Below are 27331 nucleotides of genomic sequence, written 5' to 3'. Positions count from 1 at the left end.
TGTTTAGCAGCTACCATTGCTGGGGCTTTGCTGGGGAGTCCTAGCAGCCTAAAATGATACAAAGACATTCTCAGTTGGAGATGCACATATATTGCCTAGAGAGTCTGTAATGCCCAAAGATGCCATTGATCTAGATGGGCTTACATCCAACGAAGTCCTGCTTGCTCAATGGCTTCCAACTGCACAATGGGGCCACCCAATCTCCATTTGCTCTGGAAGGTGGGGGGAGGACCCAGAAATGATTTTGGGGTGGTGTGAGAGGAGGAGGAGAGGTATTCCCCATTGTGCAAGGAGTTGTGCTTATGGGACATAAGAAGAGGCTGCTGGATCAGACCAATGGCCCATCTAGTCCAGCATCCTGTTCTCACAGCGGCCAAACAGATGCCCGTGGGATACCAACAAGCAGGATCCGACCGCAAGATCGCTCTCCCCTCCTGCCTTTTCCAGCAACTGGCATTCAGAAACAACTAATCCAGAATGTGGCAGCTAGACTGGTGGCTGGGGGAGGCCGCCAAGACCATGTAACACCGGTCTTAAAAGACTTACATTGTCTCCCAGTACGTTTCCGAGCACAGTTCAAAGTGCCAGTGCTGACCTTTAAAGCCCTAAATGACCTCGGCCCAGTAAAGCTGAAGGCGCGTCTCCACCCCCATTGTTCAGCCCGGACACTGAGGTCCAGCACCAAGGGCCTTCTGGTGGTTCCCTCCCTGCGAACAGTGAGGTTACAGGGAACCAGGCAGAGGGCCTTCTTGGTAGTGGCACCCGCCCTGTGAAACAGCCTCCCATCAGATGTCAAGTAAATAAAGAACTATCTGACTTTTAGAAGACATCTGAAGGCAGCCCTGTTGTTAATATTCTGTTGGGAGCCACACAGAGTGGCTGGGGAAACCCAACCAGATGGGCGGGGTATAAACAATATATTATTATTATTATTATTATTATTATTATTATTATTATTATTATTATTATTATTTGCTGCCTCCAACTGTGGAGGCAGAGCAGAGCTATTATGACTAGTAGCCACTGATAGCCCTCTCTTCCTTGAATTTGTCTAATTTTTTTTGAAGCCTACTTCATTGGAGGCCATCACCGCCTCCTGTGAGAGCAAGTTCCAAAATTGAACTATGGAAGCATGATGGTGTTGATGATCTCAGGGAGGTTCACAACTAACCTTCTCTGTGTGTTTGTGCATCCCATGATCAAAGGTAAAGGGACCCCTGAACGTTAGGTCGAGTCGCGGACGACTCGGGGGTTGCGGCGCTCATCTCACTTTATCGGCCGAGGAAGCCGGCATACAGCTTCTGGGTCATGTGGCCAGCATGACTAAGCTGCTTCTGGTGAACCAGAGCAGCGCACAGAAACACCATTTACCTTCCCGCTGGAGCGGTACCTATTTATCTACTTGCACTTTGATGTGCTTTCGAACTGCTAGGTTGGCAGGAGCAGGGACAGAGCAACGGGAGCTCACCCTGTTGCGGGGATTTGAACCGCCGACCTTCTGATCAGCAAGCCCTAGGCTCTGTGGTTTAACCCACAGCACCACCCGCATCCCATGATCAAAGTAGGACTAAATATTAAGAAAATGAACATTCTGAACTGCGTTGTCTTGGGTACCAGGACAGGGATAGAAACTCAGCAATACAAACATGTGCTGTTGTGCATAGAAGGCCCTTTGCATCTCTTCCCTCCCAGCTTTTATTTTAAAAGGAGGAACTCTGGCATAAATGCAGTATCTCACAACGAGCCTAATTGGGAAGTGCTTCTTTTTTCTAATGTACAACAACTGCACCTAATTTCTTTTTGGCAGATAGTGGAGCCGGATGCCTTGGGGCGCTTGGAATTAAGGCTCAAAAGAGTTTTGCTTTTATGGATGCCTTCCAAACTTTCACCACGCTCCTAGGTAGCATCAAACAGCTGTCGGGAACACCTGGCAACAGGTGAGCCTGCGTTTCCCTGCTCTGTGCGGACAGAGAGAAGGAGGCGCAGGGGTGATTTCTCCAGGTCTCTGCGTCAGAGTGGTAAATGCGATTGCCGGCAGAGTTGGAAAGCAAAGCGTGGGTCACCCTGCGGAAGCTTTGGGACTAGTGCCCAGTTCTGAAGCGCGCATGGGGAGCGTGTGGCAGGAGCAGGGCTGTTTTGAAAACATGCCTGGAACGACAGCTTTGTTCCGATTGCTAATGCCGCTCTCCTCCCTGAACTCTGCTGATAAGAGCTGGCGGGGGAATGGTGCGAAGTTTCCAAATGGCTTGGATTCAAGAGCCCGGGCTTGGAAAGCGTGGCTTGGAGGCTTTCAGGACTATCAGAGAGCAGTTTCCACACAGCTGCACTGCCACAGAACGCCAGCGGATTAATCTGTGGAACTCACTCCCACTGGAAGTGGTGATAGCTACTAACTAACTTTGTCGTTTAGTCGTGTCCGACTCTTCGTGACCCCATGGACCAGAGCACGCCAGGCACTCCTGTCTTCCACTGCCCCCCGCAGTTTGGTCAAACTCATGCTGGTAGCTTCGAGAACACTGTCCAACATCTCGTCCTCTGTCGTCCCCTTCTCCTTGTGCGCTCCATCTTTCCCAGCATCAGGGTCTTTTCCAGGGAGTCTGAGGTGGCCAAAGTATTGGAGCCTCAGCTTCAGGATCTGTCCTTCCAGTGAGCACTCAGGGCTGATTTCCTTCAGAATGGAGAGGTTTGATCTTCTTGCAGTCCAGGGGACTCTCAAGAGTCTCCTCCAGCATCAGAATTCAAAAGCATCCACTCTTCGGCAATCAACCTTCTTTGTGGTCCAGCTCTCCCTTCTAACTAATTTGGGTGGCTTTAAAAGAGGGATTAGACAAATTCATAGCAGGAGAGTTCTGTTGACAGCTACTAGCTGTCATGGCTCTGCTTTGCCACCGCAGGTCTTCGAATATTCTTCTTGGGTTAACTGAATCATAAGGATTTTAGAGTTTAAAGGGGCCACAAAGACCAGTTTCCTGCTCAGTACAGGAATCTCCAGCGGCCCTGATAGGTGGCTATCAGACTCCTCATTAAATGCCTCCACACGTTGAAACAACTCAAAGTTGTTAGACTTTTCTCCAGTGCTGTTTTTTTTCAGCCGGAGAGCAATTCTGTCACCTCTCAGGTTGGTGTCATTGTGGGCCGGTGCTCCCCCCCCCCAAACGTCTTGCCTTTACGTAATTCTGAGAAAGCACCAAATGAACATTTCAAGTCAGAACAGAAGCTGGCTAGTATGTGCAGGTCTACACCTTTTTTTTTAGATCTGTGACTCCACCTAGCTCCACCAATCCTCGCAGCGATTGGTCAAGCAGGGGGGTGGCGGCGCTTGATGGACAAATGAGTCTGATCCTGGTACAAGCGCCCCCCGCTCTTCTTGTGCTCCGATTCTGCCATTATCCGAAGTCTCAGTCCTGCAAGGAAGCATCACTTCGATTTCCTTCTTAAGTCGGAGCTAAGCACCTCCTTTGGAAAGTAGACACAGTTTTGGCCCTGATTCGTTACACGGTGGAGGAGAAGCAGCCACCTGATTTTCAAGGCAGCTGATGGAAGCAGGGCAGGAATGGCGGTAGGAATCTGGGAGCAAGGGCCCATGTGGAATGCATAAGGCAGAAGCAAAGTTCTGCAGAGAGGTAGTAGTTTATTTGCTTGATTGATACAACGGGCCTGTAAAAACGTGAATTCTCCTGGTGGCTTGTAAATAAAACGCAGCCATTTTAGATGCTGTGTGAAACGATAACAACTGAAATGTAGTTAAAACGCACCTGTTTTTGACTTATTGACAAGAGGAAGAAGAGGAGGAGGAGGAGGAGTTTGGATTTGATATCCCGCTTTATCACTACCCTAAGGAGTCTCAAAGCGGCTAACCATCTCCTTTCCCTTCCTCCTGAAGGGCTAGAGTGAAAAGAAAAGTCTTCTCCTAGAGCCAGAAAGAACACTAAGATGGTTGCAAGGTGAAGCAGCGGCCCAAAATTGAACCCGGCACCGTTGGCGTGCAAAGCAGACGCCCTTCCAGTTGGGCACCTTCTCCTTCTAATTAGGCCAGGCATCCCCAAAAACTCAGCCCTCCAGATGTTTGGGACTACAACTCCCATCATCCCTAGCTAACAGGACCAGTGGTCAGGGGTGATGGGAATTGTACTCCCAAAACATCTGGAGGGCTGAGTTTGGGGGGTGCCTGGATTAGGCACTGGAACATGCACCCATTGATAAATCTGCCCTATGTGAATTTGCTTTAAAAGCCATCTACAACAAGGCTGCCAATCGGCATTAGATCCATTTCAGTCCGGGTTCCGTCCTGGTTTTGGGACGGAGACAGCTCTGGTTGCCCTAACAGATGATCTCCGTAGACAAATGGATCGAGGCGGGTCAGGACTGCTGATCCTTTTAGATTTGTCAGCAGCCTTTGACATGGTCGATCATGATCTTCTGAACCACCGCCTCGCAGACGTGGGGATACAGGGCGTAGCCCGTAACTGGTTGTGCTCTTTTAGCTCTGGTCGGGGACAGAGGGTGGCACTAGGGAGGGAAATGTCGTCGCGCCACTCCTTGGTGTGTGGAGTGCCGCAGGGCGCAATTCTCTCCCCGATGCTTTTTAACATCTTTATGTGCCCCCTTGCCCAGATTATCCGGAGCTTTGGGCTGGGCTGTCACCAATATGCTGATGACACTCAGCTCTATCTGCTGATGGATGGCCACACTGACTCGGCCCCGAACACACTGACCAGATGCTTGGAAGCTGTGGCTGGATGGTTTCGTGGGAGCTGATTGAAACTAAATCCTTCGAAGACAGAGGTCCTATGGCTAGGTCGGGATGGCATGGGGATGAGGGACCAACTCCCTTCTCTTGCGGGGGCCCAATTAGTGCCATTGCCTTCCGTTAAGAGTTTGGGTGTAATCCTTGACGCCTCCCTTTCCATGGAGGCGCAAGTTACAGCAACAGCCAAGGCGACATTTTTCCACCTTCGCCGCATCAAGCAGTTGGTCCCTTACCTTTCCCGCCCCGACCTGGCCACAGTGATCCATGCGACGGTCATCTCCAGGCTTGACTACTGTAATTCGCTCTATGCGGGGCTGCCCTTGAAGCTGTCCCAGAAACTCCAGCGGGTACAGAATGCTGCAGCGAGGCTCCTCACGGGGTCTCTGCCATGGGAGCATATTCACCCAGTGCTTTTCAAGCTGCACTGGCTCCCGGTGGAGCACAGGGTCAGATTTAAGGTGCTGCTTTTGACCTTTAAAGCCCTTCACGGCCTAGGACCCTCGTACCTACGGGACCGCCTTTCCTGGTATGCCCCACGGAGAGCCTCAAGGTCCATAAATAACAACACCCTAGTGGTCCCAGGCCCTAAGGAAGTTAGATTGGCTTCAACCAGAGCCAGGGCCTTTTCAACTCTGGCCCCGGCCTGGTGGAACGCTCTGCCTCATGAGACCAGGGCCCTGCAGGATCTGATTTCTTTCCGCAGGGCCTGTAAGACAGAGTTGTTCCGCCTGGCCTTTGGCTTGGAGCCAATTTGATTCCCTCCCTCTCTCTCTCTTTTTTCTCCCTTTCTTTTCCTTCTCCTCCTGCGATGAGGCTACATTTTAATATTTTAATGTTCCATTATTTTAATGTATTTTATTTTTGTTTTTAAGTTGTAACCATTCATCTTGTTTTTATTATTGCTTGTAAGCCGCTCTGAGCCCGGCCTTGGCTGGGGAGGGCGGGGTATAAATAAAAAATTATTATTATTATTATTATTATTATTATTATTATTATGTCCTTGGGCTTTGCCAACTGCATATCAAAATCCCTATGTGCCAAGAACCAGTTTGGTGTTAATAGTTTTTGCTTAAGGGTTCCTCACCCGCTGTAGGCCGAAGGGCTTTTTGCGTTGTGACTTTGCTTCTGCCGTTGGCATCCACCTGTCTCGGGAGACAATTTAGGAGGGCGCCTTTGGGGTTGAAGTCAAACCTTTGGAAGGTTTTGTAGCCCCATGTTTTTTTAAAAAAAGACTCAAAGGATAGCAGAGTTATTTTCCTAGTATTTTTTTCCCACCTAGCTATATCTACTTGCTTCTGTGATTCCTAAGAAATATCAGCAATATTTGACAGGCATCAGCCAGAATTTCCAGGTGAATAAAAACAGTATCTGGCTTGGTCATCTATTCTGGGGGACTTCAAAGGAAAAAGACACCACTTTTAATTGAATGAAGTTTCTTTAAAAATGGATGATTTTATATGCCCCACACCATATATCGAAATGAACACCGTTTTGGCTTCTTCTCTGTCCCACAGTGTGTGTAGGTGTGCATGTTCAAAGGGAAGACCTCCAAACCAAAGATGCAGAGAGGGAAATTGGTGTACCCAGTTATGGAAACGGGAAACACTGCTTCATGCAAGAAATGCAACTTGAAACCTTGCAGAGCGTTATTGGGATCTTTGGCACGGCTGTCGCAGCCTATTTTGGTCTCCCTGGTATGCATATTGTGAGGCGTGCGCAAGCACACACACATATACAGAGAGACTTGCACTCAGTGTTGCTGTTTTGCTTGGCTGTCGGCTCTGGAATGTGTTCTGAATCCCAGCCGCGGGTCTGTGTGCAGGGACAACAGCAAAAAAGAAAGCACAAAAACCCAGTTGCGATTGGGGCTGTAGGCATAGAGTTTTATAAAGAGGGGATTAGCTTAGGTTGCAAAAGGTCTCCCCAGCGGTCACATGACCTGGGTCTTCTTGCCTGCCCCACCACCCCTGGCCTCATGCAGAATTATTTCCGTGTATGAAATACCCCTGCTCGTTCCCCGAACACTCTGCATTTCTGAGAGATGTGGCTGGTGCCAAGCGGTCCTTGCATTGCTTACTCGGAGAAGATACCGTATTTTTCGCTCTATAAGATGCACCATACCACAAGACGCACCTAGTTTTTGGAGGAGGAAAACAAGAAAAAAATTATTCTGAATCTCAGAAGCCAGAACAGCAAGAGGGATCGCTGTGCAGTGAAAGCAGCCATCCCTCTTCCTGTTCTGGGTTCTGGGATAGCTGCGCAGCCTGCATTCGCTCCATAAGTCGCACATTTCATTTCTCATCGTTGTTTTCTTTAGAAAGAAAGAAAAGGTGTTGGCCGGAGGGCTTTGAAGGTAACCCTGAGATTCCTGACTGCACATCATATAGGAGGCTGATTTGCTACGGTCTCTGAATACACCGAACGTGGGTGGCACTGTGGGTAAAACCTCAACGCCTAGGACTTGCCAATCGCATGGTCGGTGGTTCGAATCCGCGCGGCGGGGTGCGCTCCCATCGTTCGGTCCCAGTGCCTTCCAACCTAGCAGTTCGAAAGCACCTCCGGGTGCAAGTAGATAAATAGGGACCGCTTATCAGCGGGAAGGTAAACGCGTTCCGTGTGCTGTGCTGCCTCGCCAGATGCAGCTTGTCACGCTGGCCACATGACCCGGACGTGTCTGTGGACAGCGCTGGCTCCCAGCCTATAGAGTGAGATGAGCGCACAACCCTAGAGTCGGACACGACTGGCCCGTATGGGCAGGGGTACCTTTACCTTTACCTTTACCTTACTGAATACACCACATCTCTAAACAGATAGCACCTGGTTTCTAGAAGGCAGGATGTGTTAAGAGAGGTCTGATCTGCCGATGCAGAAGGAAGTGAAGTTGCAGGACTAAACTATTAAGGCAAGGAGCCAACTCTTACTTTTCCCAGCTCTGGTACCTGCATGCTTCCAGTCTTTGTTGTAGTATCGGCCACTGATGCTGCTGTTCCGGGGCTGGGGAAATGTTCCTACATGTATAGGTAATAAAAGGTAAAGGACCCCTGGATGGTTAAGTCCAGTCAAAGGTGACTTTGGGGTTGGGGTGCTCATCTCGCTTGCAGGCCGAGGGAGCCGGCGTTTGTCCACAGACAGCTTTCTGGCTCATGTGGCCAGCACGACTAAGCCGCTTCTGATGCAATGGAACACCGTGACGGAAACCAGAGCGCACGGAAACGCTGTTTACCTTCCCACCACAGCAGTACCTATTTATCTACTTGCACTGGCATGCTTTCGAACTGCTAGGTTGGCAGGAGCAGGTTGGCAGGAGCAACGGGAGCTCACCCCATCACGGGGATTCGAACCGCCGACCTTCCAAACGGCAAGTCCAAGCGACGCAGTGGTTTAAGCCACAGCGCTGCCCACGTACCTTTCGAGATGCAAATTAATTAAGAGTTTTGAGATGCAAATTAATTGTCGTCATTTTGCTTGGCCAGCTAGAGTTACCTTTGTATGGTAGTCAAAGGTCTCAGAGTGCTGCTCTGTGGCCAAATGGAGTCCCTTGCAATGCAGAGATCAGGGATTTTTGAGAGTCTGGCATGGATGCAGCAGGATGCAGCAGTTCTCCACTTTAGGGACCATTAGTGGCTGAGACGAGATTGACTCATCCCTGTGTCTGAGGCGACGTTGTCTTCTCTTCCCAGCCTCATCTCTCTGGAGGACCTAACTGAAGAGAAGCTTGTAAAATGAATGACGGGGTATGTGGAAGCTCCTTTGCTACTTCAAGGTTCTGCCAGTAAGATCCAATTCCCGTATACCAAATGGGGCTTTTCTCCCTTGAGGAGGGCTTGACTCTTACAAAGTTTTGTCTAGGCTGTTGCAGAAGCACTTCTAGGTTTCCCTACTCTCAACCTCTAGGGCACCTCATGAGAAGAGAAGACTCCCTGGAAAAGACCCTGATGTTGGGAATGATGGAGGGCCCAAGGAGAAGGGGATGGCAAAGGATGGGATGGTTGGATAGTGTTCTCGAAGCTACCAGCATGAGTTTGACCAAACTGCGGGAGGCAGTGGAAGACAGGAGTGCCTGGCGTGCTCTGGTCCAGGGGGTCACAAAGAGTCGGACACAACTAAACGACTAAACAACAACACCTCGGGTTACAGACGCTTCAGGTTACAGACTCCACTGACCCAGAAATAGTGCTTCAGGTTAAGAACTTTGCTTCAGGATGAAAACAGAAATCGCGCGACGGCATTAGCTAAAGTGGTACCTCAGGTTAAGAACAGTTTCGGGTTAAGAACGGACCTCCGGAACGAATTAAGTTCTTAACCCGAGGTACCACCTTAGTCCAACAACATCTGGGGACGCACTGGTTGAGAACTGCTGCTCTGGGGGAATGAGCTTGGCGAACCTTGAGAGAAGTCCAAAGGCCCATTTAGTCCAGCGCTCGGCTCTGGCCAGGCAGATGCCAGGGGGAAGACCCCCTGCAAGGCCTGGACGTAACAACGCTCTCCCCACCTGCAGTTCTTAACAACTTGTATTGATCATTTTGTTCACCCTTTTCTGTATTGGACAAACTGTTGATCAAGTCTGGTACCACCAACGGTAGCTGGCAGTATTTCTGACAGACCGTTGATAGAAATATTTCCTATCATCTCAAATCCTTTCTACTGGAGATGGCAGAGGTTAAATTTAGGTCCTCCTGTATGCAGAGCGGGCACTCTTCTCCTGAAGCATTGAATTGTAGAGTTGGACGGGGCTTAACCCTTGGGGCTACAGCTTGGGGAGAAAGGTCTATGGTCTCCGAGCGGCGTTGTGGGAAAGAGTTCAAGGACTAAGTAGAACCATACCTACAGAGCCTAGGACTTGCCGATCAGAAGGTCAGCGGTTCGAATCCCCGCAACGGGGTGAGCTCCCGTTGCTCAGTTCCTACTCCTGCCAACCTAGCAGTTCGAAAGCACGTCAGAGTGCAAGTAGATAAATAGGTACCGCTCTGGCGGGAAGTAAACGGCGTTTCCGTGCGCTGCTCTGGTTCGCCAGAAGTGGCTTAGTCATGCTGGCCACATGACCTGGAAGCTGTATGCCGGCTCCCTCAGCCAATAAAGCGAGATGAGCGCTGCAAACCCAGAGTCGGTCACGACTGGACCTAACGGTCAGGGGTCCCTTTACCCTCACCTTACCTATAATGAGGGACTGCGTTGCAGTTGGACCAGTTTGCAGCACTAAGCATTTTGCCAGCTGGATTTGGAAAGACACCCCCCACCCCAGTCTGTTTTTCCCCTCCCTCCCTCTCCATTTTCTTTTGTTCAGTCAGCTAGATGACACTGTCAAGAGCAGTCGCTTTCATCTCATTACTTTTACTGGCAGAATGCTGATATTAGCTGAGGCAAACACTATCACTTGGGGCCAAAACAGACGTCACACTGGAGATCCATGATCAATCCTTCCCTACTCTTGTTTTGTTTTTTAACTTAAAAGCAGTGAAAGGCTCTGATCTTTTTTAAAAAAAATCAAAGCCACCATATGGGGGAGGGGAACTTAACCGAACCCCCCCAGTCACCCAACACACACATTTTCCCTTATTTTTGTCATCTTTCCTCCCAGAACCAGCTCTTAACTGCACAGGGGGAAAAGGCAGGTGTGTGTATTATGTTTGTTCTCCCAAGCAGTTCTAATAGTAGGTTTGGAAGGGGTTAAATTCCCTACCCATGGGCATTGACAGAGGGGAGGCTAAGAGGGCAGGTGCCCCCTCCATGAACCATAATCCCCATGCAGTGGTACCTCAGGTTACATACGCTTCAGGTTACAGACTCCGCTAACCCAGAAATAGTGCTTCAGGTTAAGAACTTTGCTTCAGGATGAGAACAGAAATTGGGCTCCGGCGGCGCGGCAGCAGCAGGAGGCCCCATTAGCTAAAGTGGTGCTTCAGGTTAAGAACAGTTTCAGGTTAAGAACGAACCTCCAGAACGATTTAAGTACTTAACCTGAGGTACCACTGTACAGTCATACCTTGGAAGTCAAACTGAATCTGTTCTGGAAGTCCATTCAACTTCCAAAATGTTTGGAAACCAAAGCGTGGCTTCTGATTTGAAGCCCCGTCAGACCTTCAGGTTCCAAAAAACGTTTGAAAGCTGAAACACTTCTGGGTTTGCGGCGTTCGGGAGCCAAAACGTCCGAGTACCAAGGCGTTCAGCATCCAAGGTACGACTGTATTCCTTTTTTTTTTAAGAGTAAATTTATTGTAGATAAATTTATTGAGATATGAGGCAAAATCTACAGGCACTATATTTTCCCCTTTTTTGTGAGAAACTAGCCCAATCCAACTCTTCCATTGTTTTACTTTGAACCCAGACCACCCTGGAAAAATTCTTATCGGCGCCATGGCCCCAACTTCCACCCTTCTCTGTGCCACGGCTGCAATGAAAATTGAACCTCATTACCTCTCATCATTTTTCATTTAAAAAATAAAAATACTGGAGGACAGGTCTAGAAATTCCCATTACTTTCTTTATATGGAATATTTTTTGCATAGAACAGTGGTACCTCTGGTTGCGAACGGGATCCGTTCCGGAGGCACATTCGCAACATAAAAGGAACACAACCCACAGCGACGTGTCTGCACACGTGCGGGTTGCGATTTGCCGCTTCTGCGCATACGCACTGCGCATGCACGAGCGGCGAAACCTGGAAATAACCCTTTCCGGTACTTCCGGGTCGCCGTGGGATGTAACTTAAAAGCGTAATATGAAGTGGATGTAACACGAGGTATGACTGTAAAAGCAAATGCAAACAGGCTGTTTGATGTGAGCGAATTCATGCAATAGTGCTAAAATACAACAAGCACTTATAAAATATGCAGAGGCGTTGCACAACAAAGGCAGTGTTTTCGGTGTAAAAGATACCTCCAGCTCCGACAGTTTTCTGCCATCTAATACCAAAATGACAATATTATTAAGAAACTATTCTCTACATTAAAAAAAAAGCAACAACACACATTGCCGGTCTCTTCAGTTTGGTGACATGCCATATTTTAATTAACCATTCCATCTTAGAATGTATGTGTGTGTGTGTGTTCCTGCTAATTGTCTGTTGTCACCATATGTAACATATTCATTAATTCATTCAGATTGCCTACTAAAGTTCCTCCTAATTTTGTCCTGTGTTGCATCTGTTTTGGCAGCCAGCATTTTGGATATATGAACGGGTATACTAGGGTGAGATGATAATATGAATATCAGTATTGCACCGGTGTGTAGGGTACTTTCAGAGAGACATAAAAAAAAGCAGACTTTGGGTGAAGGGAAGCAGTGGATGGGAGGGGGGAGGGATAGGGCAATACTTGGAAAATTGTTAAGGATGCCTAGGTGATTTAAGAGGCTAAGAACAAGGAGTTAAAAGAAGGCTAACATTAAAGAATAGAAAAACAAGGGAATTTGAGAAGAATTTGGTACAAATGAAAATATGTGAGCCATGTTTTTGCTTGTATTCTGGTTTATTTTGGATGTAAAGTCTTCTATTGAAAGGACTGTACATAAAATAAAATAAAAGTTAAAAAGGGCAGACTTTGATTCAAAGATGCTTAGAATCTGAATTCTGATAAGGGGGTAGAGAAAAGTATTTCAGCAAATCATGTATATCCCCCCATCTCCACTTTCATTGGCCGTATTTTGCCATGACCCTACGGATTTTCTAAATTCCCATATGTTGTCCTCTCCCCTTCTCCTAATAGGGATTATCTCATGGTGTCGGCCAGCCCTTGCCCTCTTGTGCCCTTCACATTCTCGGTTTTTCTTTTTAATCCATTTTTCCTGCCTCCTCCTGGTTGGGGTACATGTCAAAATGGCTCCCCTGCCTGATGGAGGTAGACGCCATTTTCCAATATGGCCGACAGGAGGCAATTCACTTTCTGAGTCCCACACACAAACTTCAGGGCCTGCCTGAGAGCCGGCCCAGGTCTTGTGCTGCTTCTGTGCTTCTGGAATACTAGCAAAATCTTCTTCTTCTTCTTCTGTGATCACTCGTAGCCGAGTAAGATTGTCTTCCATAAACACTGTTTTAACAATTGAGTCCATAAGTGACTGTGTAGGTCAATTCTGGATCCACACGTCCTTCCACAGTGGGGACATTGGTTTCCAGGAGGGAGTTGATCACGGTGTGGATTTGCCAAGTGTGCCTTCCTCTTAGCACGTTTCTCCCCTGCATCCTGAGTTCAAGTGTCTTCAAAGCCCATGACACCTTTGGTAAAGGCTGTTCTCCAATTGGAGCGCTCACAGGCCAGTGTTTCCCAATTGTTGGTGTTTATACAACATTTTTAAAAATTTGCCTTAGGTAAAGGGAAAGGGACCCCTGACCATTAGGTCTAGTCATGGCCGACTCTGGGGTTGCGGCGCTCATCTCGCTTTATTGGCCGAGGGAGCCGGCGTACAGCTTCTGGGTCATGTAGCCCGCATCTGGCGAACCAGAGCAGCTCACGGAAACGCCGTTTACCTTCCTGCCGGAGCGGTACATATTTATCTACTTGCACTTTGACGTTCTTTTGAACTGCTAGGTTGGCAGGAGCAGAGACCGAGCTACAGGGGCTCACCCCGTCGCGGGGATTTGAACCGCCAACCTTCTGATCGGCAAGTCCTAGGCCCAGTGGTTTAACCCACAGTGCCACCCGTGTCCCGATAGCCTTTAAACCTCTTGTTGACCACCAGCATTACGCTTTCCATTTTCAAAATACACCAACCTTCATTCTGACATTCAGCCATGCTGTTGGTCACTTCCACTGGGAAATCTCCTTATTTACACACTTATTTACTTGGGGATTTGTAGGATGTCAGTTGTTCAGGACAGGTGAGAACAGATGTGGAGAACCTGGGGTTCTCCTGTTTTAGGTGAGCTACAACTCCCAGCCCCCCTGGGGCTGATGGGAGTTGTAGTTCAGCAACACCTTGCGCGCCAAAAGCTCCCCACATCTGGGCTAGAAGGACGTAGTTCTGAAATTGTGGTTTATTTACTTTTCTTGTTGCCTTGATGCAAATTGACTAGTTTATTGTTTTAACTGGAGTTTATCGTACCCTGTCCTGCAATTGACTATGGCGATGGGCAGATTAGAAATGTTAAATTAAATGAAAGAGCCACTGGCCTTTTGGTGGTTGATTGGTGCTATAAAACCGTTAATGCCTCTCTTCTTGGCATTGGTGTCTGAGCATATGAAGAACCTGCCTTTTACAGCAGGGGTGGTGAACATTTTTGGCTCTGCGAATAGTCAGCCCCCCGACATCACGATGACATCAGGTGCAAAGTGCTGTGAACATGGTTAGAAATTTAGATATATAAGCTAATCACCAAATGGCACCTTAAACCTAGGTTACGGTTGCCACAAGGGAATGTATCTGTGCCTTTATTCTTTTCCTTTTGCAATGAAGTCCATTATCATTATTCATTTCATTTCTACACCGTTTTAAAATTTAAAGAAAAAATCTCAAAGCGGTTTGCAACATTAAAACATCAAAGAAAACAATGCAAAATAAAATGGAAGTCAAGCTTCAAGGAAAATGCTTTCAGATCCTTCTCTCCTTTTTGCTTTCCCCAGATTTATTTACCGACCTAATTTATAGAGCTGCCCCATAGGAAGAAGAACTCTCGGAAGCCAGGGTGGTGTAGTGGTTAGAGTGCCGGACCAGGACCTGGAAGATCAGGGTTCAAATCCCCACTCAGTCATGGAGCTCACTGACCTTGGAGTCAGTCACAGCCCCCTTAATCTACTTCACAGGATCGTCGTAGGGATTAACTGAGGAGCGGGGTGAACCATACACTCCCTGGAGAGAAAGGTGGGATAGAAATGCAATGAACCCAGCCAGATGGGCAGGGTATACATAAATAAAAAATATAATTAATATAGTGGTACCTCTGGTTGCGAACGGGATCCGTTCCGGAGGCCCGTTCGCAACCTGAAAAGAATGCAGCCCGTGTCTGCACACATGCGGGTCGCGATTCACCGCTTTTGTGCATGCGCATGATGTCATTTTGTGCATCTGTGCATGCGTGAGCGGCGAATCCCGGAAGTAAACCTTTCCGGTACTTCCAGGTCACCGCGGGACGCAACCTGAAAACGTGCAAACGTAATATGAGGTATGACTGTAATAATAAACAAGCTTACCTGCTTAAGGTCAGCCAAGTGGAGATGTCTGAGGCCAACCTGGTGTCCAGAGATCTCCGTGTGGCTGAAGTTGCACCTGGCTTATTTCGAACACTGCTTCAAAACGCCTTCAAAACGCCTTTTAAACACTGGCCCAGTATTTAATAATGTTGGTTGGCATCTTTGCTTAGGAGACTCTCAGCAGCAGAGACCAGGAGAATCGCAGGCCAGGCCGGAACTTGGAACTCTCCTGTATGTGAAGCACATTCTCAGATCCTCCAAGCTACCACCTCTTCTCAGACCTTCCTCCTTCATGATCAAAGCCTTACAAAAATGTCTGATTTTTTTTTTTTTAAGGATAAGCTTCACCTTCATATTTCCATCCCCATTCAGCTTGGCAGCGTGTTAATTTCCTCCGGCTCATTTACTTCTGATCATCATCATTAATTCAGCTTAAAGGTAAAGGTACCCCTGCCCGTACGGGCCAGTCGTGTCCGACTCTAGGCTTGTGCGCTCATCTCACTCTATAGGCTGGGAGCCAGCGCTGTCCGAGGACACTTCCGGGTCACATGGCCAGCGTGACAAGCTGCATCTGGCGAGCCAGCGCAGCACACGGAACGCGTTTACCTAGCTGCTAGAAAGCGGTACCTATTTATCTCCTTGCACTTAGGGGTGCTTTTGAACTGCTAGGTGGGCAGGAGCTGGGACCGAATGACGGGAGCTCACCCTGCCACGGGGATTCGAACCGCCGACCATGCGATCGGCAAGTCCTAGGCGCTGAGGTTTTACCCACAGTGCCACCCGCGTCCCAATTCAGCTTAGGAGTCACCTAACAAACCTGTTCTCTGGGCGACATACAGAGCAAAGTAGTCAAATTTAAAACATAAGGTAACGTAAAGGTACCCCTGCCCGTACGGGCCAGTCTTGACAGACTCTAGGGTTGTGTGCCCATCTCACTCAAGAGGCCAGGGGCCAGCACTGTCCGGAGACACTTCCAGGTCACGTGGCCAGCGTGACAAAGCTGCATCTGGCGAGCCAGAGCCGCACATGGAAACGCCGTTTACCTTCCCGCTAGTAAGCGGTCCCTATTTATCTACTTGCACCCGGGGGTGCTTTCGAACTGCTAGGTTGGCAGGCGCTGGGACTGAACGACGGGAGCGCACCCCGCCGCAGGGATTCGAACCGCCGACCTTTCGATCAGCAAGCCCTAGGCACTGAGGCTTTTACCCACAGCGCCACCTGCGTCCCCCAAATTTAAAACATAACATGCAACAAAACCCATAACATGACACTGAGAACACTTTTTGGTGTCACCACCATCTGATGCAAGAGGTGGGGGAAGCAATGATTGCTTTTAAGCCCAACATTATTTGACGGAAATTTAACAGAGAAATTTAAAAAAATATGCCTGCCTTCTCCTCTCTCAGCATGGTGCGTTTGAGTTAGTAGCCCAATTTTCAAAAGCTGAATCTGGGTGCAGGATAAACTGCAAATCACATTTGTTCATTTCATACTTGGAAAACTTTCCTGGTTGTAGAATTCAGCTTTCTTCTTGACACAGAGCTTGGGGTGTTTTTTTTTCTTTCTTTGGCACCGAACATGTACAAACTCTGATTATATCTTGGCATTCCGCTTTCTTAAGCATATCTGACACCTCACAGCAAGCCCAGGTGTTCAAAGGCCAAATCCCATCACATTACCTTGGCAGGAGAGCTTACAGCCTAACGATGCAAGCCAGGAGCGGGAGGCTAAAGCATAGCAAGGCGGCTGCTCGGGATATTGCTGGACGTTCTTCTCGTGGACTGAAGTGTGGTAGGAGAGCTTAAGGGGAAAGTGACTCCAGAGGTATTGTTGTGGAGCAACAAGGGCAATGCTTCTCACACGGACCACTAAATGTGAAAGATAACTTCTTGGCTTGTATGCCCCCCACCATAACCCCTGCCTCCAAACTTCTAGAGCAGGTGTGGAGAACCTCCAGATGCTGATAATCACCCACCATTCCTGGCCATGCTTGCTGGAGCTGATGGGAGCTGTAGTTCAGGAATATCTGGAGGGCCAAAGGTCCCCTACGCCTGTTCTAGGGAGTTCCAGAATGAAGGACAAGACCGTAGCTCGTGGGTACAGCACTCGCTTTGTTTGCAGAACGTTGCATAGGAAGGTGCCATAAAGAAGGCTGATCGGCGAAGAATTGTTGCTTTTGAATTATGGTGCTGGAGGAGACTCTTGAGAGTCCCATGGACTGCAAGAAGATCAAACCTCTCCATTCTGAAGGAAATCACCCCTGAGTGCTCATTGGAAGGACAGATCCTGAAGCTGAGGCTCCAATATTTTGGCCACCTCATGAGAAGAGAAGACTCCCTGGAAAAGACTGATGTTGGGAAAGATGGAGGGCCCAAGGAGAAGGGGACGACAGAGGACGAGATGGTTGGACAGTGTTCTCGAAGCTACCAGCATGAGTTTGACCAAACTGTGGGAGGCAGTGGAAGACAGGAGTGTCCGGCATGCTCTGGTCCATAGAGTCACGAAGAGTCAGACACGACTAAACAACAACAACAATTACCTCGACTCCCAACTCCATCCCAGCCAGCATGGCCAATGATACAGCAGTGTTAGAAACTAGGACAGAAAATCTATTGACCACATGGCTCCCGGAATCTAGGTTATGGGTGCAAAGTCTTGCAATTTTATTCTTTTACTTTATTCTCTCAGTTGCCACAGACAGCGACAAGACTTCTCGAAGAGCTTGCATTCTGACAGTCCCCAGTTGCAAAATGTGCTTAGCGCCTGGCTAATTTCGAAGACTGGTCCATAGGTTCCCCATCCCAGGATTATCAGATGCCGGGGACAAAGCACATTTATTCTCTGCTTGCGGACTCCAGATTGGTCCCGATTCCGAGTGCCGGCTGGGCTAGGAGGGCCATTTTGCCTTGTACAATGATTTTGGCCGCCTTTATGTTCAGAACATAAGGGACGCAGGTGGCGCTCTGGATTAAACCACAGAGCCTAGGACTTGCCGATCAGAAGGTCGGCGGTTCGAATCCCCACAACGGGGTGAGCTCCCGTTGCTCGGTCCCTGCTCCTGCCAACCTAGCAGTTCGAAAGCACGTCAGAGTGCAAGTAGATAAATAGGTACCGCTCTGGCGGGAAGATAAACAGTGTTTCCGTGCGCTGCTCTGGTTCGCCAGAAGCGGCTTAGTTATGCTGGCCTCATGACCTGGAAGCTGTACGCCCGCTCCCTTGGCCAATAAAGTGAGATGAGCGCCGCAACCCCAGTCGGTCACGACTGGACCTAATGGTCAGGGGTACCTTTACCTTTACCTTTATGTTCAGAACATACATTTACAGTGGTACCTTGGGTTACAGACGCTTCAGGTTACAGACTGCGCTAACCCAGAAATAGTACCTCGGGTTAAGAACTTTGCTTCAGGGTGAGAACAGAAATGGTGCGGCAGGAGCAGCGGGAGGTCCCATTCGCTAAAGTGGTACCTCAGGTTAAGTACTTAATTTGTTCCAGAGGTCCGTTCTGAACCTGAAGCACCACTTTAGCTAATGGGGCCTCCTGCTGCTGCTGTGCCGCCGGAGCACGATTTCTGTTCTCATCCTGAAGCAAAGTTTTTAACCTGAAGCAATATTTCTGGGTTAGCGGAGTCTGTAACCTGAAGCGTATGTAACCTGAGGTACCACTGTACTTACATTTAACATGATTTGAACACCACTTCATCATATTAAAAAAACCCAGCGCTTTTCATGAAATGGTGCAAAATGCTTAAAGTAGTAATTAGAAGTGGCAGACCTAATAAACGGCTAACAAACTTGCAGATTAAAACAACAACACCCCTCACAATGGTACATAATAAATTTACATGTCTGGGTAGGCTTGTCTTGAGGGGAAAGTTTTAGCGGGCATTGAAAGCAGTACAATGAAGGCACCTGCCTAAACGTCAATAGGCAGTGAGTTCCAGAGGATTGATTGTGTCTCACCGAGAGATGGATAGCTTGCATGTAATTGCAGCAGTTATCCCTCAGTTATTAGCATTTTTAATACTTTTTTTAAGAGGGCTAATGAGCCAAAACCCGAATCCGGACCATTTGCAGTCCCGACTCCGGACTGCAGTTCATTCTGTCCCGCTATCCTCTAGGAACCAGTTAATTATTTACTCTTCCGTCACCCCCTGTGCCGTGTTTATTCATGTTCCCATATGTCACGCCTGGCTTGGCATTGTCCATCTGTCAGTTTGGCAATAAGAGCCCTGGTGAGTGGCGGCCTTTAATGGCTTCTCTCCATTGTCGTGTTGCAGGAGGGACTACAATGGGCTGCGCTTTCATGTGGAGGTTGAAGCAAAACCCTTTGTGGCAGCTTCGCTTCTTTCGGGGGTCTGCCTGCGACGCTGCAGAGCGGAGCTCGGAAGAATCTCTTGGCTTCCTGCGCTCGAAGAGCTAAATGTGTCCCCCTCCGTCGCCTCTTTTCTTTGCCTCGCCCGGTGCTGAGCCTTTTGATTTCCCATTGTTAGCTGACCTTGGTAATTGGGTCTCTTGTTCGGCCATCTTTGGCTTGCCACGGGGCTCAAAGCACATGCTCGCACAGATTGGAAGGAGCTAATAATGGCTTGCTTCTTGGAACCCCCGCTCAAGGGTGGTGAAGGTGTGCGAAAGAGGAACTCCCGTGCTATTTTAATTCTTTCATGTGTGTCTGGCGCAGGGCTGGGCGATGTTAGATTTTCAGATTGGCAGCGCATCACCAGCCAGACATCATGGTTTGAAGAATATACCGTTTCCGAGCACAATTCAAAGTGTTGGTGTTGACCTTTAAAGCCCTTAACGGCCTCGGCCCTGTATACCTGAAGGAGCGTCTCCACCCCCATTGTTCAGCCTGGACACTGAGGTCCAGCTCCGAGGGCCTTCTGGCGGTTCCCTCCCTGTGAGAAGTGAGGTTACACGGAACCAGGCAGAGGGCCTTCTAGGTAGTGGCGCCCACCCTGTGGAACGCCCTCCCTCCAGAAGTCAAGGATATAAACAACTGACTTTTAGAAGTCATCTGTTTAGGGAAGTTTTTAACGTTTGACATTTTATTCCGCTTTTAATTTTCTGCTGGGAGCTGCCCAGAGTGGCTGGGGAAAACCCAGCCAGATGGGCGGGGTGTGTGTGTGTGTGTGTGTGTGTGTGTGTGTGTGTATGTGTGTGTGTGTGTGTGTGTGTATATATATATATATATATATATATATATATATTATTACAGTGGTACCTCTGGATGCGAATGGGATCCGTTCCAAATCCCCGTTCACATCCTGAGTAGAGTCTAACCTGCGTGCGTGGGTTGCGATTCACCGCTACTGCGCATGCGCGTGACGTCATTTTGAGCGTCTGCACATGCGCAAGCGGCAAAACCCAGAAGTAATGCACTCCATTACTTCCGGGTCGCCGCGGAGCGTAACCTGAAAACGCTCAATGTGAAGCACATTTATCCCGAGGTATGACTGTATTATTATTATTATTATTATTGAAACAAGCTGCATTGGCTTTAGCAGGTTAGACGCAGGGTGAAGCCGTCGCAGAGCTCACTGCCGGAGCTGGGGCCCTTTCCAGTGCCTCGCAGGCTAGGGCCAATGCAACTGGCCTAGGCCACTGCTCACCTTGGGGGTGAGAGGGCTCCCCCCACCCCAGCTGAGCGACCCCAATTCCTCAGGAGCATCGGGCTTCACTCAGCTGTGGTGTAGAAGAAGCCTACCCCACCTGCAGCTTCTTTCTCCCTCTGCGCTATATGAGAACAGACTGTGATGTTGGTTTCACTCAGCAGCATATCGCTGGTGAAACCGCCGTGTTTCCGACCCCTCTGCCAGCAGCAACCCTGGATGAAGTTGCGCCGCTGGCAGAGGGACTCAGGAGAGCAGCGGTTTCAGCACCAGTACACCGCTGAGTGAAACCAACATCACGATCTACTCTTCACACTAGTCCTGGGTGATACAGCAATATATATATTGCCCAGGCCTAGTCTGGCGTGCCTCCACAAGATTTATGTTTCTGGTTGCCGCTGAAAATCCCTCCCTCCACGCCCCAATCTAAGCCTAAGGGGCACATCCGCACCACAGACTTAAACCAGTTTAACCATCAGTCCTTCTTCCCAGAGGACTCTGGGAATCGTAGTTATGTGCAGCGTTGGGAACAAATGGCTCCTTAAACCGCCATTTTACAATCACCAAAACGGAATGCCTCGTTGCCATTTTGGGGTCAGGCGGCTGGAATGTCGTATTTTTTCAATATGGCTTTCTTTTCGTTCCTGAAATTCGTTCGGCTTCTGCAAATGAAATATCACAGGTAAAATTCTAAAGGATGCGTTGTTGGTGTGTGGAAACAGCACAGGTCCAAAGATCCCCAGGCAGATGGTGGAGACATCGGGCGCCATCCCAGCACCCAGGCATCTTCACTTGGTCGCAAGTGGCCGATAGGTGCAAAAATGCACCTGGCGAATTTCGAATACTGGTTATGGGGGGGATAGGAACGTCCTAGTGATCCACCCTGAACAAACCGCAGTTCCTATTTCTCAGCTACTGAGCTGTGAGGATATTTGACTGGTCGTTTTTAAATGTTAGCTTTTCTAAACTTTGTGTTGTATTTGCTTCTTTGTGTTGTAGGCTCCTTTGGGGGGCGGAGGAAGGTTGGATAAGTGTCTAATAAGTGCCTTGTGATATTTGTAGGCAGAGGAGCGGGGAGGTACTTTAAAATTCTGACAGGGCTTGAGGAGTGCAAGTGAGCAGTTCCTCAGACTTCTCTGTTTTTAAATGCAAATATTGGCACTTAGGTAAAAACCATGTTTTCTCTCTCCTTCTCCCACCCCTCCTGCCCTTAGGCCCCTTCCGCTCTTGGCTCCCTATCCCGAGTGATGGAAAATTCCTCTGCGGCTTCTGCCTCGTCTGAGGCAGGGAGCAACCGTTCGCAGGAAATCGAAGAGCTGGAGCGTTTCATCGACAGCTACGTTTTGGAGTATCAGGTCCAAGGCTTGCTAACGGACAAGACGGAAGGGGACGGGGAGAGCGAGAAAACGCAGTCTAATGTCTCGCAGGTGGGTACAGGTGGGCGAACTTGGACGAGGGGCTGTAAGGTGCAGTGGGGAGAGTACAACGAATTGGGTGCCATTTGCGATGACGATGAAGAATGGCATTTATATTCTCTCCCCATATGAACTGACCCAGACCCTGCGGTCATCATCTGAGGCCCCTTTTTGTGTGCTTCCTCAGCCAGAGCGCCGGAGGGGCAGCAACACGAAGACGGGGCCTTTGCTGCAGGGCCTCCCCACTCGTGGAATGCTCTCCCCAGGGAGGTTTGCCTGGCGCCCTCATTATACAGTGGTACTTCAGGTTACAAATGCTTCAGGTTACATACGCTTCAGGTTACAGACTCCACTAACCCAGAAAAAGTGCTTCAGGTTAAGAACTTTGCTTCAGGATGAGAACAGAAATCCAGCGTCGCGGCAGCAGCAGGAGGCCCCATTAGCTAAAGTGGTGCTTCAGGTTAAGAACAGTTTCAGGTTAAGAACAGGCCTCTGGAACGAATTAAGTACTTAACCTGAGGTACCACTGTACACCTGTAGGCGCCAGGCAAAAACATTCCTCTTTAAATGCCTTTTATAAATGTATTTGTAGGAAGAAGGTCATTGGCTTGTTTTGGGTTTTCTTTTCGTTTGTATTTGTATTTTATGTTGTGTTGTGAACAGCCCTGTTACCTTCAGATGAAGGATGGTATACACATTTAACAAATAACAACAGCAACAATAATATCCTGCCTTTTTCTCAAGCTGGTTTACAGCTCACTCCCCCCCCCCCCCCCCCCGGTGAAGCTCCTCTTCCAGCTGTATTATTTATTTCATTTATATCCCAACTTTTCAAGGTAGTGAGCATGATTCTCACCCTCAGCATTTAATCCCCAAAATGACAACCCTGTGAGGTAGGTTAGACTGGGAGGCAGTGACTGGACCAAGGTCACCCAGTGAACTTCATTGCCGAGTGAGAATTTGAACCCTGGTCCTGGTCCAACACGAACCACTGCTGCCTCTAGAGCAGGGAAACCAGATTTTTTGGGGAGGGGGCTCCAATCCACCCCCTTGTTTAATTTTATCCATTCCCTGCAGCTCCGTCAATTTTAGGCTGTCGATATTCCACAAGTGGCTGACCTGTGGGCAGGCAGGCTAATAAATAAATCTGTGGGGCAGTAACTTTCTGCATAGACTCGCAGCAGGGCTGGTTTAAAATGATTCCCCTTCAATCTCCAGTTTCAAGCTCAAACGAAGTTCTTTGTGAAGCTGTTCTCCTCCCAGTTTTACAGCATTTTGTTTCCAGGGTTCCCTCAAAGCAGTTGTTTCACATGGTGCCTTTGTGTCCCGTTCTCTTTTGTTTCAGTGGACAGCTGACTGCAATGAACAGGTAGAAGGCAACCGTTCCTCTTCGCGAGGCAAGAACGTAGCACCTCATAATCAAAACCAGGTAAGGGAAACAGGAACCTTCCGCGAGAAATGTCTGTCTGTCTGTCTGTCTGTCTGTCTGTTTTGTGGCTTTCTTCCTTGCCTCAGGGTTACACCTCCCAAGACTTGAGATGTCTTGACAGCATAAAATAATGTTCCCCAGAAGGATTTTGAAGCATGACTTTGGGTTCTTGCTGATAACTGCTCACAAACCTTCCCTTTTAAACTGAATTTTCAGTTGCAATGTGTGGGAAATTTTATTTCCGGGTGATCCTTCTGAAAAAGGAAGAAGATAGCTTCTGAAGAAGTCTCGTTTTCAACTACCCTGCTCTGCTATTTGAACTGGGTGGGAGGCAGGATTTTTCCCCCCAGCCACAACTCACCAGAACCTCTCAGGTGGGCACAATAGCCATTATAAGAGAATCATTCCTGGTGAGTTCTGGCACCCCTTTTTTCTAGAAAAATAGTACTGGTGGGAGCCAGTTTGGAAAGCTGCTTGTTCCTCTGTGTTGCGATCTTCCAGCGTTGCCTATGTTATCCTTAGTTTGCTTTCAAAGCTGTTTGCTAGATCATGAGAAGTTGTTGGACTCTGATACCTGTACTTACTATGCTACAGAAGCCAAGCTAACGAAATCAAAACAAAAGACCTTGCGGTGGTGCATAACAGCCTTTTCTTAACAGTATTTCATAAACCTTAGCTTGTTTGCAAGCTAACTCTCTGTAAGCCACTTTTAGGGTTTTTGCAATCAAGAGGTATATAAATCTTATCAACAAAATCAGGCACCCCCAAACTCGGCCCTCCAGATGTTTTGGGACTACAGTTCCCATCACCCCTGACCACTGGTCCTGTTAGCTAGGGATGATGGGAGTTGTAGTCCCAAAACATCTGGAGGGCCAGGTTTGGGGGTGCCTGAACTAAATGAAGAAACTTGAGCTACTTAGTTTTGCTGAGGTTTAGCAAAGTTCTCCAACTTCATTAGCTCTTTTGCCAAGCACCCTAACCAGAGGTGTTTCCAGATGTGGAAGATTTAGCAGTGCCCAAATCACTGCTGTTCTGCTTTAAGCTGGAAGTGAAAAGCAGCTCTTTCCAGGCTTCTGAAAACCTGCATCCGAATCATCACTCCTCCTTCCTCCAGCTCCAGCTTTTGGGAGAAAGGCAATTTGCAGCACTGGGACCACTGTCCGTGGGGAAAGGGTTAAGTGCTCCCACTCCTCCCCTGCTGCAGTTTGGGAAAGATGGGGAGAAAAAACTAGATATAAAGGCCGTGCTATTTGAGAAGGGCAGAGCTACAGTAATAGATATGATTACTTCAGGGGAGAAACAGATCGTAGGAAAGGACGCAATCTAGGGACCCATTTAAAGAGATCTATCCTCCATCAGTTTGTCTATTACTGTTACTAATTTTTCTAGGCCATCTAAGCCTTTGGCAGCAAATTCTATATATTACATTCCACAAATAAATGCAGTGGTACCTTGGTTCTCGAACTTAATCCATTCCAGAAGTCAGTTCCAAAACCAAAGCGTTCCAAAACCAAGACGCGCTTTCCCATAGAAAGCAATGCAAAATGGATTAATGCGTTCCAGATTTTTAAAAGCAACCCCTAAAACAGCAATTTAACATAAATTTTACTATCTAACGAGACCATTGATCCATAAAATGAAAGCAATAATAAAGGTAAAGGTAAGGGGACCCCTGACCATTAGGTCCAGTCATGACCGACTCTGGGGTTGCGCGCTTATCTCGCTCTATAAGCTGAGGGAGCCGGCGTTTGTCTGCAGCCAGCTTCCGGGTCATGTGGCAGCATGACTAAACCGCTTCTGGTGAACCAGAGCAGCACACGGAAACGCCGTTTACCTTCCCACCACAGTGGTACCTATTTATCTACTTGCACTTTGACATGCTTTCGAACTGCTAGGTTGGCAGAAGAATAATCAATGTACTGTACTATAAAATAAATAAGACAATATTGTAGATGATAAAAATAAATTTATTTTTTTTCTTTACCTGCACTGATGATACTCATTGTTTGGATGGGGGTGGGATTTTATCCATTTCCACAGTCACAGAATCAATCAATTAGTAACTGAACTGGGTTTCCACACAGTCACAAAAACAAATTAACCAAAAATGCCTCAAAAACAAAAATGCAAAATAAATAGCAAAAACAAAAGCACCAAAAAAACCAAGGCACGGCTTCTGATTGGTGCAGGCACCCCGGAAACAATAGCTGACAGCTGGGTTTTCAGCGTTTGAGAACCAAGGTACCACTGTATTTCGTTTTGTCTGTCCTGAATCTCCTGCCAGCCATTTTCATTGGGTGACCTAAGTTCTAGTAGTCTAGCAGAGAGAGACAGAGAACCTTCTCTAATCCTCTTGACTTTTTTCATACCATGCCTAAGTTCTAAAACCAGCACCATACCTCACCTGGGTCACATTTCCCCCCCAAACAAAGGATTGGGCAGCCAGTAGCCCTCCCGACGTCCCTTAACTACACATCCCATCATTGCAGTTCATGAATCATTCTGGTTGGGGCCAATAGAAGCGGGAGTCCAATAACAACATGCATGTTCTAAACTCAAATGTCTCTGTGTTTTAGAAATGTCTCATTTCTAACTCGAAAACTTATGTGCTGAGTACTGTCTGTACACCAGAGTTCTGCTATGTCTTTATGGTTTTAAATGGTCTCAGCTTCATGAAGGCAAAGGTGTTTAGAGGCATATGTACACTGCCTATCGCAACAAGCAGAGCTTTGAAAAGTGGAATAATTTTTACTGGTGTTATAGATTAATGTTCGTTAGGAGGACTTGCAGTATTTGTATTTCTGCTCATAGGCAGGATTCCTGCTTGATGTGTGTTTCCCCGTGGCATCGAGGCTGTTTTTATGGAACCTTCAGGGATGTTCACAGATGAAAGGGTTTATCATCTCTTCTAAGCAGCGCTTGTCAACCTGGTGCCCTCCGGGTATTTGGGGCTGCAACGTCCGGCGTTCTCAGCCAGCACAGCTGTGGGCACCAGGTTGGCAAAAGCTACTGCACAGGCAGAGAGCCAGTGGACTCCCATCAGTCCTGACCAGCATAGCTAATGGGCAGGGATCATGGGATTTGTAGTCCACCAACAGGTCCCCCATCCTTGGGACCTACTTTAAATTTATTAGTGTCAATTTAGAATTTCATACATCACAGAAATCACTTAGAAGGGTACCTGCAACTTTTACTTCATAAATCCATTTTTTAGGAGACTTAACTCTTTTTTTAATGGAAGCTCAAGACTGCCTCTTTGCAGTCCTTCTGGATAGCTTTAAGTGTGGGCGACCCTTCCAGCGAAGTGTGCGCGTGTGTCTGTCTCCGTTTGTGTGCTTCTCCTGAGTGTGCATTGCATTTAAGCGCTGTTGAACCCTGCTTATCCTGTTCCTTCCCAAGCTGGGCTCACCCGAGATCAGTTTTGTTTTAACTTGCAAAGAATTTTAGCGTCCCTGATGGAAGAGGAGCAGTGTACTTTGCTCTCTCAATATAGCATCACCTCAATCTGTTGCTTGGCCAGACAAGATCTGAAATATATACCGTATTTTTCGCTCTATAGGACGCACTTTTCCCCCTCCCAAAATGAAGGGGAAATGTGTGTGCGTCCTATGGAGCGAATGCAGGCTTCAGGAAGCTATCCGCAAGCCTTCGGAGCCCGGCAGGGGTGCCAGCCGGGCTCCGAAGGCTTGCGGATAGCAGCCCAAAGCCCAGGGAGCGCAGTGCTGCGCACCCTGGGCTTCGGGCAGCTATCCACAGTGCTTGCTGCTGCTCCCGGACCTGTTCTGGGGGCTGGGGTCAGGGGAAGCTCGGGCTAAAAACAAAGCGGCGCGCAGCCTCTCCCACTGGCTGTCTTGGCTTCTTTGCTCTTTGGGGCTGGGGAAAAAATAAATTATTTTTCTTTATTTCCCCCCAAAAAAACTAGGTGCGCCCTATGGTCCGGTGCGCCCTATAGAGCGAAAAATACGGTATATATTTAATGAATCGGATCAGTTGCCTTTCTACCAGAG

General features: G+C 48.2%; 1 protein-coding gene across 12 annotated transcripts in view; it reads left to right on the top strand.

Annotated features, from left to right (window-relative positions):
* The window catches only part of CTIF (cap binding complex dependent translation initiation factor), a 178476-nt gene that overhangs the window by 27748 nt on the left and 123397 nt on the right, over positions 1-27331 (top strand). For all 12 annotated transcript variants that reach the window (XR_014556181.1, XR_014556182.1, XR_014556183.1 and 9 more), the window contains exons 2-3: positions 21695-21907; positions 23241-23324. Coding sequence is in view for 4 of the 12 variants with exons in the window: in XM_083702736.1 (XP_083558862.1) it covers positions 21728-21907; positions 23241-23324 (264 nt within the window). In the remaining 8 variants the exon portion in view is untranslated. The remainder of the gene's footprint in view (positions 1-21694; positions 21908-23240; positions 23325-27331) is intronic.

The sequence above is a fragment of the Podarcis gaigeae genome (assembly GCF_964106915.1).
Source record: "Podarcis gaigeae genome assembly, chromosome: 11".
NCBI lineage: Eukaryota > Metazoa > Chordata > Lepidosauria > Squamata > Lacertidae > Podarcis > Podarcis gaigeae.
The sequence above is the reverse complement of the archived record's forward strand: the minus strand, read 5'-3'. Positions and strand labels throughout refer to the sequence as shown.